The 19,250-nt window shown below is 40.5% G+C and overlaps 1 protein-coding gene across 2 annotated transcripts in view; it reads left to right on the top strand.

The window, feature by feature from the left end:
* Positions 1-19,250, top strand: part of SVR3 (elongation factor family protein) — a 71,188-nt gene that overhangs the window by 15,986 nt on the left and 35,952 nt on the right. For both annotated transcript variants that reach the window (XM_089374841.1, XM_089374842.1), the window contains exons 8-11: positions 63-179; positions 295-446; positions 627-711; positions 891-982. In XM_089374841.1, coding sequence (XP_089230967.1) covers positions 63-179; positions 295-446; positions 627-711; positions 891-982 — 446 coding nt within the window. The remainder of the gene's footprint in view (positions 1-62; positions 180-294; positions 447-626; positions 712-890; positions 983-19,250) is intronic.

The following is a 19,250-nucleotide window of genomic DNA, read 5'->3' on the forward strand; positions in this document are numbered from 1 at the left end:
GTTTTTAAGCTTTTTGCAGGTATGAATTGCTTTTAATTTCCATTTTGGCATGGTCAGTGCAGATTGGTGAGACACTGGCAGATAAAGTTAATGGCTTAGCTTTGCCTGGAATAAAAGTTGAGGAACCAACTGTAAGGATGTCATTTTCGATCAACACTTCGCCATTTGTTGGCCGTGAGGTTTGTTTCTGATTTGAGTCATATTTTTTAGAATGAGGCTGTTTTTACTGATGGTACCTTTGGCAGATATAATATTGGTCATGCTAATATGTCTTTAATTTTGGTGCCTTTTCAGGGGAAACATGTGACAAGCAGAAAACTTCGTGAAAGGCTTTATCGTGAACTTGAGAGAAACTTGGCAATGAAAGTTGAAGATGGGGAGATGGCTGATACGTTCATTATCAGTGGGAGGGGTACATTACACATAACCATACTGATTGAGAACATGTGGGTGGATAGGGATCCTCATCATTTATTTCTTCCAAACTGCATGTGGTTAATATTTCCATTGTCTTGAAACATGTGTTCAAGACTTCTGAAATTTTTTGGATTTATCATTAGACAGCTACGCATCTTGAAACAATGCCAGAAGAAACCCTTAAAACCTTTTGTATTTTGAAATTTCAGGCGGAGGGAAGGATATGAATTTATGGTGGGACCACCAAAGGTTATAAACAAAAGACTAAATGACAAGTTGCTTGAACCCTATGAGGTACTATATTGTACCAATTATTTTAGATTTACAGTGATGATTACTATATCCGAGGAAAAATAATAACTTTAGACAGAAAGTGATAAATAATGGACCATATCTGGATGGCATACATGTATTGCAATCCCAAGCATTGCTCTGTATCTAGTATAAAATAATAACAATCAAACTGGATGCAGATTGCTATTGTGGAGGTGCCAGAAGAATACATGGGTTCTGTTGTTGAACTTCTGGGAAAACGTCGTGGTGTGATGGTCGATATGCAAACTGGGTTTGTCCTTTATCAGCCCTGTTCTCTTTGTTATAATTTTTTTTTGTCAATGTTTCTCTACAATCAACATGAAAGCACAGTTGTAAGTATTTGCGTAGATGCAAATCTGTTCCTAACCATAATTTTTTGTAAATCTGGTACAAGTAGGTTCTTTTTGGGTTGTCCATTTCTCATTTTGTTAATTTTATGTGTATTTTCTGCTTTTTGGTCCCCAACTTGGTTTATATACTTTTCTTCTATATTGAATCTTCTTAGATGAATGCCAAAATTGACAATTCTGATTTCATATTTTTTTCACAATCATTAATGTTTTGACACTACCATTCTTGCCACTTCAATTTTGGTTGTTCGAGATCTTAATAGATATTCCTTGTATGTCTCGATACTCCGGGAGCGAATTCGGCGGAAAAAAAATCGCGCGGCTAAAAAATCGTTTTTTTTTTTTATATAATGAGGGAGGGAGGGCTTTTATGATTCATTGTGACTTGAGTGAGACTGAAAGCAAGGTGCCAAGGAGCAAGGAGCAAGGAGTCTTGGGCGCATTTGAGGTAGGTTAGCAATTTTTTTTTTTTAATGTTTATTAATTTACTTCCAATTTCTAAATAAATAAATAATTTTTTTTCTATTTCGGTTTCCCATTGGGCCATTCCCATTCCCATTCCATTTTATTAAATTTTGCAGATTCAAAACTACAAATTTCAAACATCATGGTTATATTTCTTGGCATTTTCTTCTTCTTGGCTCCTTTTCTGGTTATTATGGTGCTGGAGAGTAGGAAAAGGAGGGTTCAAAATGAAGAAGGGGGACAAAGTGGATTTGATGAAAACCCCGGTGAGGAGGAGCTGGAGGAGGGTGAACATGATTCAGCAGCTGAAAATACTAAACAAGACCAAACCCCATTGTGGAAATATGTTAACAGGCCTGAAGTAGGGAAAGGGGGTGGAACCATAGTTTTACGAAACGGCCGTACCGAAACGGAAACGGCCGTATCGAACCGTTTCATTGCCAAAATAGCTGACCCGGACCATGACCCGGTTCGGCTGGCCGAGTCAGCCAATGACTCGGCCGAGTCATAGCTGACCCGGTCAACCCGGCCGGGTCCCGTCATGACTCGGCCGTTTCAATAAAGTCCGGCTGGGCAGCGTATTTACCAAAAAAAAATGAATTTTTTGCTGATTTTTGATAAAGTTAGTTAGGGTTTGTGGAGCTGAAAGGGTTATTGTGATTTGTTTAATGCTTTTGGGGTCCATTTCCCCCTCCCAAACTCTATTTAAGACAGCCAAATGCTCTCATTTCACTCACAACAGTCTTATGCATTTGAGTGAGAGTCTTCTTTGAGAGTTAGTGAGCAGTTCTTGAGCTTGTTTTGGAGCAGCAGTGAGGAGTCTTGGAGGAGCATTGTAGCTGGAGTGAGGAGCTTCTTGGGCAGCCATTTGGAGCAGCATTGAGGAGCTGATTTTTGGAGCAAGCTTGAGGAGGCAGTTTGTGCCTGGAGGTATTTTTTTCCACCCTTACAAATCTGTTTTTGCTTAGTAAATTTTAGTTGCATATCAAGAAAGCTTAGAGAGTGTTTTTTGTCAAATAAATGAACATTGAATCAATTTTTTTTTTTTTTTCATTTTCAGATTGTTTTCCTAGTCAAAAAATGGCACCTAGAGCAAAAGATCATGCTTGGGCATATGTTGAAATGGTTGATAGTCAGATGTGTTGCAAGTTTTGCCATAGGAAAATTAAGGAAGGTCCTGGGGGGATTAATAGGCTGAAACAACACTTGGCAGGGATTAGAGGCAATATTACTGCATGTCAATCTGATCAAATTGAGGAGATTAGAAAGAATTTGTTGGAAAGCTTTGAAAAATTTAAAGAAGAAAAGAATAGGCAAAAAGAGATACAGGCTGAAATTGGGAGGAAGAGGGAGATAAAAAGAATGATGGCTGCCAACCCCCACTATGAGTTTGAGGGTTCTTCCTCTATCCCTCAAACTGATGCATCAAACCCTTTCCGTTATGTTCCTCCCTCTTTTGCTTCTGTTCAAGATAAGGGAAAGGGTAGAATGAAGGGTGATGGGACTATCAAAAGTTTTTTCACTCACTCAGGCTCCTCTCCATCAGATGCACATGGTCCTGAAGTTAGTATTAGTAAAGGTCTTGCTCAGCCCACTTTAGATGACCATTGGAAGAAAGAATTGAGGGAGACTGCTTGTGACTACATAGCTAGATGGTGGTATGATGCTGATATCCCCTTTAATGCTGCTCGTTCACCATATTATGAGCCTATGTTTGAGGCCATACATGCTGTTGGAAAAGGCTTCAAAGGCCCTACTATGCAAGAGCTAAGGGGTTTCGTTTGCAGAAAGAAATTCAATCAATTAATGAGTATTTGCAAGATTTCAAGGAATCATGGGCAAGAACAGGGTGTACCATCATGTCAGATGGATGGACTGATCAAAGAAACCGTACCATCATAAACTTTCTTGCCTTCTGCCCACAGGGAACCATGTTTTTAAAATCAGTTGATGCATCTGATAAGGTAAAAGATGGCCACTTGTTGTTTCAGCTATTGGATGAGGTTATTCAGGATGTGGGGGTGGCTAATGTTGTTCAAATCATCACAGACAATGCCTCTAACTATGTTCTTGCTGGTAGACTGTTAGAGGAAAAACACAAGACCATCTTTTGGACCCCATGCGCTGCACATTGCATAGACCTCATGCTTGAGGATATTGGAAAATTAGATTGGGTCAGAAACACTGTAGATAATGCCAAAAGCATAACAAAATTTATCTACAATCATACACTGGTTTTGAGTATCATGAGGAAACACACTGGAGGCAAGGATATCATTAGGCCTGCCATCACTAGATTTGCTACACATTTTTTGACATTGCAATCTATGCTTTCCCAACATAGAAACTTGCAAAAGATGTTTTCCAGTGATGAATGGAATCAAAGCAGTTGGTCTAACAAACTAGAAGGCAGAGAATTGAAAAGGAAAGTCCATGATGAAACTTTTTGGAGAAAGGCAGCAGAGATTGTGAAGCTTGCTGACCCACTAGTTAAGGTGTTGCGGTTGGTGGATGGGGAAAGGTTGGCTATGGGCTTCATTTATGAGGCTATGGATCAAGCAAAGGAGCAAATAAAGACATCATACAAGGATAGAGTGGCAAAGTATGGGCCCATTTGGGCAATCATTGATGAAAGATGGAACAATCAACTCCATCGCCCTATACATGCAGCTGGGTATTTTTTGAACCCACGGTATCATTATAAAGCTAAGGAGTCAGGAGCTTTGAGGGGGGAGGTCAGAGATGGACTGGTTAATTGCATTGAGCGCATGGTCCCATCGGAGTCTGATCAGCTGCTGATACATCAGCAGGTCACATCCTTCAGCAATGCAACAGGTACCTTTGGGAAGAACCTAGCAAAGATTGCAAGAGAAGCAGATGAGCCAGGTAAACAAAAATTTCAATTTTCAATTTCTTAATGGTTTTACTTTTTTTATTAAAGTTTGTTAAATCATTTATAATTTGAAAGTTAGATATAATTTGTAATTTTGTTGAGCTTCAGCCTTCATCTAACTCATAATTCATTACACTCCTATGTTTTTTGCAGCACAATGGTGGGAGGCCTTTGGTGGCCAGTGCCCTGAATTGCAAAGGTTTGCAATTCGTATTTTGAGTCAAACTTGCAGTGCATCTGGGTGTGAGCGCAATTGGTCTGTCTTTGAGAGGATTCACACAAAGAAGAGAAACCGTTTGGAGCAAAAACGGTTGAATGATCTAGTTTTTGTCCAATACAACCTTCGGCTCAGACGGAACCAATTGCTGAACAAAAGACCTGATTCAGATCCCATTGTGTTGGAAGACATTGACCCAACATCAGATTGGGTAGTGGAGAGTCGTCTACCAGAGTTTGATCCTGATGAGGATCTTGATGAAATTGATGTTGGAGATCCACTGCAGCGTGTTCAGTTGAATGCAGATCCCAATCCACCAGCCTCAGTCTCACAGCCAGCTAGTAGGACTCCAGTTGTAGGTGCTTCCTCTGCTCAGCCACGACAGAAGCGCAGCCGCATTTGTACTCTATCTCAGCTTGCATCTGCTGCACAGCCTAGTGGTACTGGCACCACTTCTACAGTTGCAGTTGGAGACGATGATGATGAGGAGGACCCATGGGGCCCCTTGTCTGACTCTGATGATGATGATCCAGAGATTGGTCGAGATGATCTTGGCTCCTCTGGCAGTAGCGAGTAGCGACTAGCCTCCTTGGTTATTTGTATTTTGTTTTGACTCTTGAGTCTTTGTCACTTTGATCATGTATGACAGACTACAGTTGACTATGTATTTACTATTGCCATTGGGTACACCGTACCATTTTGATATAATGGATTGGTTCATGAGCCTACTTTGATCATATGTTGTCTTCCATGTATATTATAATGTTGTGTGTTTGGAAACTTGAATGAAAATCTTTAAAATTATGTTTAAAATATTTAAAATTATGTTTTTTTATAAAAAAAATAAATATTTAATGTATTTTTTACAACGACCGAGTCATTGAAATCGAGCCGGCCGAGTCATTACCGAGTCCGAGTCCGAGTCCGAGTCGATCCTCGGCCGAGTCCGAATCCGAGTCCGAGTTGTAAAACATTGGGTGGAACCACTAAATTTCATTGCCCCCATTGCAACAATAATTACATAGGTTCATACACCCGTGCCAAAAAACACCTCTGTGGGAAAATGCCATGGGATGGAGATAAACAAATAGGAATCAAAACTTGTGCAAGTGTGTCAGCAGCAGATAGAGCCAGCTGCCAAATACATAAGGGAAGAGTAGGAAGCCTAATACAAATCTAAAAAATCAAGGGGTTTCTTTGAACCAAGCTCACAATCACAAGCACAAAGAACTCCTTCAACATCCTCCCAAGGTAGTGGATATGGAGGCACAGGGTCCCCAGCTTTAAGGCGTAGAACCATATCATATGTCCTTGATGAAGGGTGTAGGAATGATGTGGATTCAATGGTTTACAAGTTTCTCTATGCATGTGGGATACCATTCAATGTTCTTCGCTCACCTTATTGGCACGAAATGGTTTTTGCCATAAATGATGCCCCTAAAGGATACAAGAGCCCTGGGTATGACAAGGCAAGAACTGTTGGACTTGATCATGAAAAAGCAAAAATATCACATTCTTTGAATAGAATGACAAGTTCTTGGACTGACCATGAGGTGTCCATTGTATCTGATGGATGGACGAATGTAAAAGGCAAGCCATTGATAAGTGTTCTTGCTGTGTTTGTTAGTGGTGCCATCTTTCTAAATGCATATGATTATTCAGAGAAGTTCAAGACCGGCATCAACATTGCAGAAGCATTACTTGAAACAATTGACCGTATTGGGCCATACAATGTCATCCAAGTCATCACTGATAATGCGCCTAATTGTAAGTCAGCGGGAGCAATTATTGAGGATAAATACCCCAACATATTTTGGTCTGGGTGTTTGGTTCACACTGAACCTTTTGATGCATGATGTTGTTAAGAACAAAAATGAACAATACAAATGGATTGGTGATTTGTACAAGAAAGGCAAACAAATGATAAAATTTATTACAAATCATAGCAATACCCATGGCCTTTTTCGCAACCACTCAAGATTGTTGTTGTTGAAGATTGCGAGGACTAGATTTGGTAGCTATTACCTCACCTTCAGGCGCCTTTTGAAGGTAAGAGAGTCATTGGCTAGCATGGTATCATGTCCACACTGGCAGATATCAAAGGAAAGGGCTACAAATGCAGCTGACAGGCGAGGTTTTGAACTGGTGGAGGAGGCCGCTCTTGATGGTATGTTTTGGGCACGTGTGAGGCAAGTATTGGATTTCACCAAGCCCATTTATCATATGATTTGGTTTGCAGATACAGATAAACCAGTGATTGGCGAGGTGTATGAGTAGATGGATACCATGTTGGGGCAAATAAAAGATATTGTTCATAACAATGATCTCGACTTGTACAAACTGATTCATGATTGTGTGTGTGTACGGTGGAATAAATTTAATCTTCCACTACATTGCTTGGTGTATATCCTTACACCAAAATACTACTCTACATCTTGGTTGGGCCAACCTGCACCAGGGGGTGGGGTTAGGACGAAACCCCATATAGATGAAGAGGTATCTAAAGGATATTTGGAAGCATTAGAAAAGTTGATACCTGATAGGGAGGAATGTGCTAGTGTGCACCTTGAAATAGGCAGATACATCAGTGGCACTGGTTTGTTTGGTACCTTCCATGCAATGGAAGACAGAGACAGGTTTGATGCTCTCACATGGTGGGAAACATATGGCGCCCATGGACTTTTGCCAAAATTGGCAAAAAAGGTTCTATGACAGGTTGTAAATACTTCTTCTACAGAGAGGTGTTGGAGCACCTACAGCTTCATAAATAATGTGAAAAGAAACAGACTCAATGAAAACCGGGCAGAAAGCTTGGTTTATGTGCACTACAACTTGAGGTTGTTGAGTCATTACTGTGATCGGGCTTATGAGGATCCAACATATAAAATCTGGGACAACCACCTAGAGGATCTGGATGACAATTTGGAGGATGGCACTATACATCTTGAAGAATTGGAAGAGGAACTTATAAGGGAGGAAGATGAAGCAGCAGCCATGCCGCCTCCACCATCCAGTAGCAATGCTCGAGTTCCGAGTCTTGTTCCTTTGCTGTTGCCACCTCCATCCACACCCTCACGTGGAGGGCATGTGCCTTCTAGTTCTGGTCGTCAGTCTGTGTGGGAGACTCCTAGAAGACCACCACGACCTGCTCATACAGTAGACTCTCGTGGCAAGGGCCACATGCAGTAGTAGATAATAGATTTACAGTTTACTTGTCTTTTCTAGTTTCTATTAGTTTTCATAACTGTTGAGTCTTGAGTCTTGACTCTTTCATATCATAATGATATTTTTTGTAAACAATATATGACTGTGACAATGAAAGTTTGAAGATTGAAGTTGGCAATTATAACTCATTGGTAATGATTTTGAATTATGAATATGATGCTTCGTGAAAGTTGTTTCATTTCATTTCATAATTCATTTTACAACATTTCATTTCATGTTAACAGTTAGATATTATTTCTTGTAATGGTTAAACTTAGCTTACAAGTACAACTTTGGTGATCAATGATGATAAATGTTATATATTGAATTTTCAATTTTGAAAGCTTGAAGTTGAAACTTTAAAATTGATGAATCATGATTCACGAGACTCAATATGTTGTAATATGTATGTTACTAACTTGTAGACGTGGTTGATGAAGATTATAACTTCTAGATGATTGATGTGATATGGTTCGATGATTGATGTGATATGGTTCAATGATAAATCTATGTTTTTTTTATGTTTTTTATATCTAATTCATCATTCTACATGTTTTTATTGACATATATGTATCAAAATATAAAAAATATAAAAAATATATATATTTTTAAAAAATCGCTCCGGGATTTGCTCCCAAACCGGGAGCGTTTGAAAATGTCGCTCCCACTCCCGTTTTTGCTCCCGCTCCCGCTCCCAAGTAACACTGCAATGGTACATTCACATACAAGATACACTAGGTTCACTCTGGAAGATCTTGAGAGGCAAAACCAGCCCAACTCAGAGCCACACCTCTCTGTCATTCTATTAACTTAACCATTCACAATACATATTTAGATAGTCCGTGGTGGCAGTTAACTCTAATCTGCTAGCTAGGATTAGATTACAACCCTACTCCCTTAAGTGGGATTAGATTACATTACAATGGGTATAAAACTGTGGGCTGAAACCAGTCTCTGAAAAATAAGGAGATAATTTTTTTTCCTCTAGGGTTGTGACCCTAGACTTCACCAAACATGTCAATATGTACAATGTATACTGGCAAAGAATACATTGCATCCATTATATAAGATTTTATCACATTAAACACTCTGAATACTTATTTATTTCTGAGCTGGAGATTTTGCAGACTGCACAGCTTGAAACCTTTATTTACAGCAACTCAACAAGCACCCAACTAAGCATGAACTTAATAAACCAGGTTACAAGTTTGTTCTTGCTAGTACCTTGAAATCCATGATGCATAATGATGTAAATCTTATGCTTTGGGAACCAAACCCCCAATCCTTGACTGGCAACCAAGAGAGAATCATTCAACGACAATACCTCATGCCAATCTACATATAAGTCCAAGTTAGAAAGGGAAGTCCCGTTTGGATTGTGAATAACTTATACCTTGGAGGTTACCTGAAGAGTCCACCTTGCAGATCAGAAATGCTTAAAAAAGGCATTTCTACTTAGTCCATGTCTTATTAACTACCTGCTATCTCTTCTTGACAATGCATCTGTTTTGGGGCCCACCAAATTCACAAGGAGGAAGTTGTCATAGGCAGGAATATTTACATATGTTCACAACTTGTATGTATAATTTACACAGTTGCATATCATTCACATGCTTGGTTCCAATATGGACCCATGCCTCACCTACTTGTCCGTTCAGCTATGGCAACTCTATGCTAATGTTAATCAACACTGCTCTAGATGGATTCTTGTGTACTCCAACATTGTTTATTACTAGTTTTCTAGTCATTGTGATCTGTGGAGGAGTTCTAAGGTCATTGACCTTAAATTTCATTGATTAACTTGGTTTAAGCCTGTTTATGACCACTGAAACTCTCCCTGATTAGTTTTTGCATGTTTCAGGTTGCTTGCTAGAACATTACATCAAATATCTTTCAATCTCAATTGAGTTTCATGCTTCTTTCTTCAATCACCTTAATTGAGTCGTGGACTTCTTGTTCAACTCTACAAATATTCATATTAGCATCACTTTGTAAAATTTGGATACATCTTAAGATGGAAGCCATGCATTTTTGGATGAAGAGATAGTTGTGATCTCTATGTTGCTTAATTGTTCTCTTTTAAAATGGATAACAGATGACAATACCTTGGTGATTTTATATGGCATTTGTTTGTGTATAATTACTATTAGCTATTGGACAATTACCTGAAAAGATATCTCATATCTTGAGAAATCTATTTTGATCTGCATATAACCTGGTTTTAGCTTTAGTTTTTCCAATATTTGTATTGAACTAATAGTTGCGGTGTTCATAATGATAAATAATAAGTGTTATCGGGAAATCTAGTGTCCATTCAGAGCTGCTAGTCCCACTAAGACAGGTAGCTATCTTAGAAACAAACAAACTAAAGTTACTTTTGTTTTCCTTTATGAGAAGTAGATGAGAGAGAAGCAGAGAGTACCAACCTCAGTCTTTCGCTTGGCTCCTTGCTTGTTTCCTCTCCCCTTTGACAGATCTTTGCCGCTCCTTCCTCACTTGTCCCGCTTCAAAGAACACCTGTAGAGTCAAAGCAACATAATACCATCAAAGCATAGAGATCTACAATCATAAACAATATAGGATCAGATATATATTGACCATACAAATGCATATATCAATTCAACATTCAAAGACATACAAGAATATGGAGGAAAACTCAAATAGCTTTATTGATAGAAGTAGTAGAAGAGAGGATTACAACCCATTGATCTGACCCAGTGCCATCCTCCCAGCATGAAAGCCCTTCTTCACCTCATGAAAAGCTAGATCACCCAACACTATGATGTTCCACAAAGAAACCAACAACACTTCCTTACAAGATGCAAAATTCCAGCCTTTGGATCTCTAGGATGAGGGATCCATATATAGATGTTTGCAGGTGGGTGAGTCAGCTTTTGGGTTTTTGATTAGTGTCATTTCTCTGATAGTTCTCAATTCCACTTGGAGATTTCATGATCTCTTACTCATCCCTAGGCGAATTCAGAGAGGCAAGTGTCACAGGAGAAGTTTCTGGAAGATTCCATGATCATCCACCTTGCAAACTGTCTCTGCCATTTGTCTACTCTCGCCCATCGCACCCCATAGAAGGGCTTTTCAGTATGCATCGCACCCCCCGTGTGCATTAGGTGGGATGCATCGCACTTTGACCATGGAGCAGGTGAGATGGTCCAGTTTTGACCAGTGTTTCATGGAGAACTTCTGGGAGATGATGTAATCAGTTGATCTTGCCCCTTTAGGGTATGAAACAATACTTTTAGGGACTTAGAAGCCCTTGGTTTATGGACATATGTGATTGGGGTTGTAGTGCCCAAATATGTCTATAACAGTTGCCCCCTAAAGCATGAGGTCGTAAATCTTTTTGATGTTGGGTGAAATGCTTTATCATGAGGATCCAAGGTTTTTCGCACTGGAAGGCGACTTGTAATAAGATACAATACAATACATTATCTTCATAATATTTTCATGATCTAGCTGAGGCGGGCATTCCCATGCTCAGCTTTATAAATTCATTCATGTAAATATGACAGACAATCGTCTGTGTGGCAGACGGATGATTCTGATAGAGCCATCATCCTTTGGCTTGGATGATTATCTGTGCAGCTATGATGTACATTTGATGTCTTTATTTTCCTGAATATATCGCAGCCCGGATGGATGAAACTAGATCCGGGGTCTTCAAAACTCGTTCACTCTTCGCCCGAAGTACAAGTTGATCCATGTGAAAAGATGTTCTGGAGTCGAACATGGAAAGACATCACCTGATTACTAGCCAATGATGTAAGCTGTTAACAGGCGCGAGAGGAGTCACCGATAATGATGATGACCCTCAAGGTACGATAGTACAATTCACATGGTGTGAAAATGGGACTTAGCGTCGAACACCACGCAAAATCTTTCGGTCGAAGGCCATTAATGTAAACCTGTCGCCGGAAGTGAGAAACTTGCCATTGAGGCATGCAAGCTTCAAAGCACTGAAAGGGTTGTCCCTAGGTCGACTTCTTGGATAATGAGCTGATGTCGACAAGAAGTGACCCGTCATAGGAGGGCATTAATAAATTCCACATCTACGACGTGGAACGGAGCAAATGATTTTGTGGAGGTGAAAACGATTTGATGATACAAGGTTCAGGGTGGCGGTCATGAGAGAATGAAGCGTGAAGGTATTGCAGCGGATGAGACACAAGCTGGGTTGGTGAATTCTCTGAGCGACTTCTCTTGAACATATCGGCGACACTGAAATGGATTGGTAGCGTTAACCCCAAAAATGGATAGTATGGTGGACCAATGGTGATATGGCCAGTGAACGGAATAACCCAACCCGACTCAATCATGGTGATGGAGTGAAAGTGTCATGTTCAAGAGTGACTTTCTACCAATAAAGTTTCTTCAAGTTTTCTTCCCAATTTTTCCCCAGTCATTGCTAACCAGTACCTTTTTATTTTTGTCAAGCTTGAGGAGGATAACACATGTTTGTTCTATAATTTGCCCTTTGGTCAAACCCGTCACTATGTTTTAACGAGCCTAGTGACTGTGAAACTCGTTCTTGTCTGTATGGACAAGTTCGTTGCTATTGTTTTAATGAGTTTAACGACAAATAAAACTCGGTCCTTTTCAATTTTAGAGAGTTTGAAAAGAGACGGAAAGGAAACTCCAGTAATCCTTTTTCGTAGTATAATCTCTTAGGTTTGAAAAAGTATAAAACAATATGAAAGGGATGACTTTTCGATAGTTTTAACGAGCCGAATAAGACAAGCGCTCGATCTTTTTGTGCAATGATCCCTCAGGTCCAAAAATATTAAAATCTAGAGGAGGGATGGCACTTCCAATCACTTTAACGAGCTGGAGAGGCCAATTGCTCGGCAATCTTTTCATATTTTACGAGTCAGATGAAAAGAGCTTAAAGGAGACTCGTTTTTTGAGGAACAAGTGATGATTTTGGATAGCAGCTGGTTCCAGGTACAGTTTGGAACTTTTCAATCACGACAGTGTAAAGAAGGTGGCTAATAGGATCACTCATCGCAGCTATTCCTCAAAAGGGGTAAACAATCAAATGGAGGCGTATGATTGGCTAAAAAAGAGTGCAGGTGATGGTAAGAACACGACCAAGGCTCAAAAGTTGATAATTATGCGATCCCAATGGTTATTTACCGAAGGTGGTTTCATTTTTTAATGAGCTTAAACTTTGGTGGAACATATGCTCATTGCTAGGTTGATTTTTTAACGAGCTTGAACTTTGCGTAAAACTGCTCGTGGCTAGGTTTATTTTTTAACGAGCTTGAACTTTGCGGAAACATTGCTCGTGGGTTTGCATGCCCCCAACGTGATGAAAAAGAGAGTCTCTTGTAACTAGATGGAAATCATTGCGGTGAAGCAGGATGGCTTTGTCTAGAATAGACAAAGGTGAATGGTGTGATAGACCAATCACATAACCTACAAGGAAACTTATCTTTACAACTAGGTGCATGCCCCCCAAGCTTCATTACATTCACTAGACTACTCATGGCAATTAGGTGGATGGAATGAAGGTTCAGGAGATACCGATTTCGCTCGGAATCCACTGTATTTACAGTATTTGATAGAAAATCAAAAACTGAAGGATGATTAAGGTCGCTGGAATAATCTTCGTGGTAATCCGGAAGATGGGAACAATGGTGGTAATCTTCCCATGGTGCCTCTCCTATCATCCTTGACTGAATGATTCCTTCGTCTGTAGAATGTACATGCGACCAAGGATCTGAAGAGATACCATATTCCTTAGACCTATCTATCCAAACACTCGTTGAATGTTGATTTGGGTTTGACCCCCAGGCCAAGAAAATTGATTGCTACAATATTTCTATTGGGCATGGGGGAATACCTGGCGATTATCCATGTTGACAAAATGTTCGGGAATCTTCTGAATCTTTTAGATATAGAAGATATCATATTGCAGGTCTCCACTATGGCTACTTCCGCCAGATTACTCGGAGGTGGTAGAGCAAAAGTACCCATCAATGTAGGGTCTTTTAGGAGGCCTACTTCGATATTTTGAAGCGATTGAGAGCTTCCATGGATCATGGGGATGCTTCCCGTAACTTGTGAACTGTTGGGGAGGAAGGTTTGTTGGTCAATGATTGTAATTCCTCCTTGAAAAGGAAATGCAATCTTTCTGAAGTATGTCGACACAACAGCGGCCATAGCATAAATCCAGGGCCTTCCCAATAGGATGTTGTAATCGAGGTTTCCATCGATAATCTCAACATCAATTTCTACCGTTTTGCCCCCCAGTTCAACTTGCAAGTTACTTAAAATCCCGTATGGGGTGTATGTTTGTCCATCGAATATTTTTAATGTCGTTGACGATCGTGACAAGGGTGGTGATCCTAAAGTTTTCCAGCAACTCATTGACATAATGCAGGTAGATGCCCCCTCATCAATAATTGTTCGATGAACAGTTTTGCTGAGGGCTTTCACTTGAATGAGGAAAGTGAATTGAGTTGGTAACTGAGGTTCATATCCTTTATGATTAAAGGCCACGAGATTGGAATCCGCTGGGTCAATCCCACCTATTGCTAATAATAGAGCCTGCTTTTGGGAGGGGCAATTTTGCAGTACTTTAAGTGTTGACATAGCGGACAGTGATTGAGCCAGGTCCTCTACTATATTATAATTCTGTGCTACTCTGGCATGAGGATTGAATGTCGATTTGTGTACTACTCCCTTTGGCGACTTTATCGTTAGCTCAGGAATGATGGGTGGCACAACTTCGGTCAAAGTTGTCGTCGAACTACTAGGTTGATCAGTAGCCTTGTTGTTTGACAGCTATGGATTCCCGTAATCTTTATTTCTTGTCGATATCAAAACATCGTTTTGCTGTTTTGAAATGGACAACATAAGCACTTGGGATGGGGAAGCATTGTCACTAGCAACCAGATTGGTTCCCGGGTTTGGAAATGGATCAGTCAATATCGCTGAGGTTTTTGAACTCTTAAAGAGTTTCTTAACTTCAGCTTTATGTGGACAATCTCTTGTCCAATGATCCTCATCGCATATCTGACACCCCGAAGGGGGTTTCCTTTGCCCAGAAGGGTTTGCAGAAGATTTTTCAGGAGACGACTCATCCTGCTTCTTCTTTTTCCCTTTCTTTTCTTCTTTCCTCCTGGTTGCTTCGGTTCTTTGCCTTTGTCAGTCAACACGACATTAACCTCCGAGGCGAGAAGTTCCTCATTTGCATTTTGACTAGAAACCGTACGGGCTTTCTTTGATGTAGCCTTTGCGGTTTTCGTGCTAGTCGTACCTATCACGCCATCATCGGCATGAGAGTCTTTGTTTGATTTAGGAGGAGGAGGAACGAAAAACTTCGGTCTAGGAGCATCAGGGATTTTGTCGTAGAGCGTGCCAGACTGAGTATAGATCAAGTCTAGATATTGCGCACGACCAATGACCTGCTCTTTGGTGACGACCCCTCCCTTTGCCACATCTTCTGTAATAGAAGGTAACAATGACTTAATAAACCATTCAGCTAGCAGCTGATCAGGAACATATGTTTTTACCATTCTACGACAACGTTGACACTCATGAATATGATCAGATATGTGAGTGGCTGTCGTTTGCTTGAAATTGGTAAGAAGCTCCGTTCCTGTTTCGTACTTTATTGGTAACTGAAAATGGGTTAAAAAGGTGGTGGCAAGGGTGCTGAAGTTATCGAATGAAGCTGTAGGCAATTCGATGTACCATTTTGCTGCTGGACCAGTTAACGTTCGCTGAAAAAGGCGAAGCCTAATCGAATCATCATTTAGAGTGTTGGACGAACACCACAAATGAAAGGTCATCACATGATTCGACGGATCTTCACCCGAATTTCCATTGAATTTAGGAATATCTGATGGAAGTTTATGAGGAATCGCCGACCACCAAGGGGCATAAGCAATTGGATCGTTTGTTAGCCGATTTAGATCTGGTAACTCTAAAGTCGCCACGAAGGGCAACTGTTGATTCAGGTTCGGCGAAGCATACCCAGGATAAGATGGGATTGCCTGAGCAGTGGGTCTTTGCATACCAGCATAATGTATTTGATGTTGATAACTTTGGTAAGGTTGATGGGCATAACCATTATGATATGATTGATGTTGACCGTTTTGAATATACGGCTGCCCATTACCCGCAAAGCTTTGTTGCTTAGGTCCTCGGTAAGCTTGTTGGAATTGCGGTTGTTGATATTGTACTAGCCATGGTTGTGAAGCCATTTGCTGTTGTCCAACACTGATTGCCTGACCAAGATGAGGGCTAATAGTACCCGTTTGAGCTTAGGTTGCTCTAGTTAAGGAGCCACTAATCAGCGATTGTGGTTGTGTCGTGGAGACAAGAGGCTGTTGTATTACGACCTGAGAAACTTGAGGTTGGCATACAATAGGCAATGCTTGTACTTGCGACACCGTCACAATAGCCGGTGTAGTGGGGATATTCGACACAGGTAGATTTGGTTGCATTGAGTATACAACTCTTGGTTGTTGAGGCAGTATTGGCACCCAACCACTAGATGTGATTCCAGCATGACCTGAATTCTGTTGTGAACTCTCATATGGTTGTTCTCCTGGAGGGAACAATGAAAGGGCATATTGCCCCCCATATGGCGACAATCCAGTGTTCAAAGGTAAGATTGGCCTCTGGAGATTGGACTGCCCAAATTGATACTGTTGTGAAGGATCAATTTGCTGAGACTCAACATAAGAGATTCCAGATATTATTCCGGACGAACAAACGGGAACAGACCATACTGTCGAAACAGTCCCTGGGTGGACTCCATCTAGCGGTTGAGAGCTAGTTGGGACAGATGGTACACCAACGAACATTGTTGGAGTAGCAGCAGGAGGTTCTGCTGCTGCTGTGTCAGATGACACAGTCCTAGATGTCGACGGTTGTTCAGACATATCGAGTCTATCCAAAAGATTTCCTAGCGATTCTACAGGAACTTGCGATGAAGGGAGACTAACTTCTGACGAAGAAGGATATAGGGTGATCCCAGTTCCAAAATGCAATGGAGTACTGGATGGAAGATCCTCCACAATCTCTTCTATAGCAATCAATCTAGGTGGGAGAGGTAGACCGTCAGGTCCGTAAAATATTTCTGGTGCCGAAGAAGGTATAGACTCTGCAGCGACAGATGCTGGAGGGGTAACACCTTCCGAATTAGCCCTAGATGGAGCCGGTTCAGAAATAGAAGTGTTTACTGTTACACTAGGATCAGTTCTAATGTCCTCTTGTGACCGTGAAACTTCTTCTGTAGAGGCAGGGATACTAGAAATGGTTGGAGTAACTGGAGTCTCTAAGGATGTTGGAACACAAGTTCCAAGCAAACCAGGGGACTTTGACCCAGTTAAACGAGTTCGCTTGGCCCGCAATAGTTTCGTTTCCGGAGTCAAAGACAGTTGACTCGTTAGTCTCCATGAACGACGGGTTTTGATTGACTTTCTTCCACGATTGCGGATTACTTGATCAACTCAAAATAAAAGGGAAATATGTGCTTCCGAATTAAATGAATTTTAGACGCTTTGACACAACTTGCTTTTTCAATTTTTAAGAGTCGAGAAAAAACTAAAGATGACTCTAGTCGCCTTCGATTTTTAATGAGCCTGAAGTGACAAGTGCCCAGATGGACCTTTTCTTTTACGGAGTTTGAAAAGGAACGAAAGTGACTACTCTAGAAATCTAGACAGAGGGATTACCAAACCAATCGCAAAACTGCGAAATACTTTTTACGGTACGGTAGTCAATCTTTTCGAATGCTGTGTTCAGTGCATTGCGATTGATAGGGCGACAGACACAACTTCCTAAGGATAAAGGATATAGCCTATCGTGGTCTCCCAATATATACTCGACGGTATGTAGGAGCATAAGTCTGTACTGGCACTTGTTGTCTCAAAGAGGAGGAATCACCCAACCTACGATGAAAGTGATAGTTACCAGGCTTTACAACGCCGGAATACGTCTCTAGCCTAGACTTCTAAATGTTGTGCGTTAGGTTCCAAAGCGTTTTTATGTTCATTGAATTTATTTTACAGTTGATCTTTCTTAAGAAGTTTGCCTTTAAGGTTCACCGCGTGATGTAGATATACAATTCTTAAATATGCAATCTAAGATGATAAACAGTCGTTTACTCTTCTTTTTGCAATGAAAATCCTAGCTACTAAGGAAAGAGAAGCGAAATCCTTTCAACATAGAGCAGAGAGCACACACTAGATGCACTGTCCTAAATCAAAATCAACAAGCAGTCTAAATGCAAATGCACATGCATGTATTTGTTTTCCGCTTTCTTAATGTGTGAATGACAAAAAGAATGCTAAGTACAAATCTGAATTATATTTTCTTTCAAAGCGACAGTACTAACAATTTTCTCTTCAAAATACGAAAGGAAGACAAGGACAACACTTTGCGATTTTGAATTGAAAACTGCTTTCGACACTTGAAATACTATTAATTCAAATCAAATACAAGAGTAACAGTGTAATCGACCATCAAAAAGAGTAGGATTCTTTTCTTTGATTGAAAACGACACTTGCGACACTTCCAAATCAAAAGACGACAGTTCGATTAAGCTACTTTTTTGTAAAGGAGAACTGTAAATGGCGAAAAATACATAAAAACATTCACAATTCTTTGTACAATGGAGGCTGAATAATGCAAAGGAAGGGAGTTTCAATAGTGGTATACTGATCACAGACAGCAAAACTCCTGAATAAAGCTGAAGAGAGTGAAGAAAAAACCAAAATCTGGAGGCAGAAACAGTCTTATCTGATCATCGCACCTGTAACACAGGGAAACAGGGATGCATCTCACCTACTGCACACGGGAGGTGCGATGCATCCAGACTGTCAAAAGGAGACAGTGCGATGGTCCAGGGACGAGACTTTAACTTGGTTTTTGGTCATAGTTTGCAACTTAGTTCAGGGATTTAGGCTGAGCTAATGATAGTCAGTAAATACAAATCATAGGGGCTGATCTAATGATGTTACTTGAGCCACCACCAGAGCAATTAGGATGTTTGCAAATCAATTGTTCAGTCTATAAACAAAACCCGGAGATGGACTGAAGTAGCATTGATCTACTTTGCACTTGCATAGCAAATGCAGTTCGAAGGTTAGCTGGCTTAACTTCAGGCTCTATCTGTAGTTTATAAAGCAAACAAATATAAACAAGCAAACAAGCTATTCGATCCCCAATGGAGTCGCCATTTTGTTATCGGGAATCTAGTGTCCATTCAGAGTTGCTAGTCCCACTAAGACGGATAGCTATCTTAGAAACAAACAAAGTAAAGTTACTTTTGTTTTCCTTTATGAGAAGTAGATGAGAGAAGCAGAGAGTACCAACCTCAGTCTTTTGCTTGGCTCCTTGCTTGTTTCCTTTCCCCTTT

Source organism: Pinus tabuliformis, chromosome 8, assembly GCF_031772625.1.
Source record: "Pinus tabuliformis cultivar Carrire ecotype Pingquan chromosome 8, CPIR1, whole genome shotgun sequence".
Taxonomy (NCBI): Eukaryota; Viridiplantae; Streptophyta; class Pinopsida; order Pinales; family Pinaceae; genus Pinus; species Pinus tabuliformis.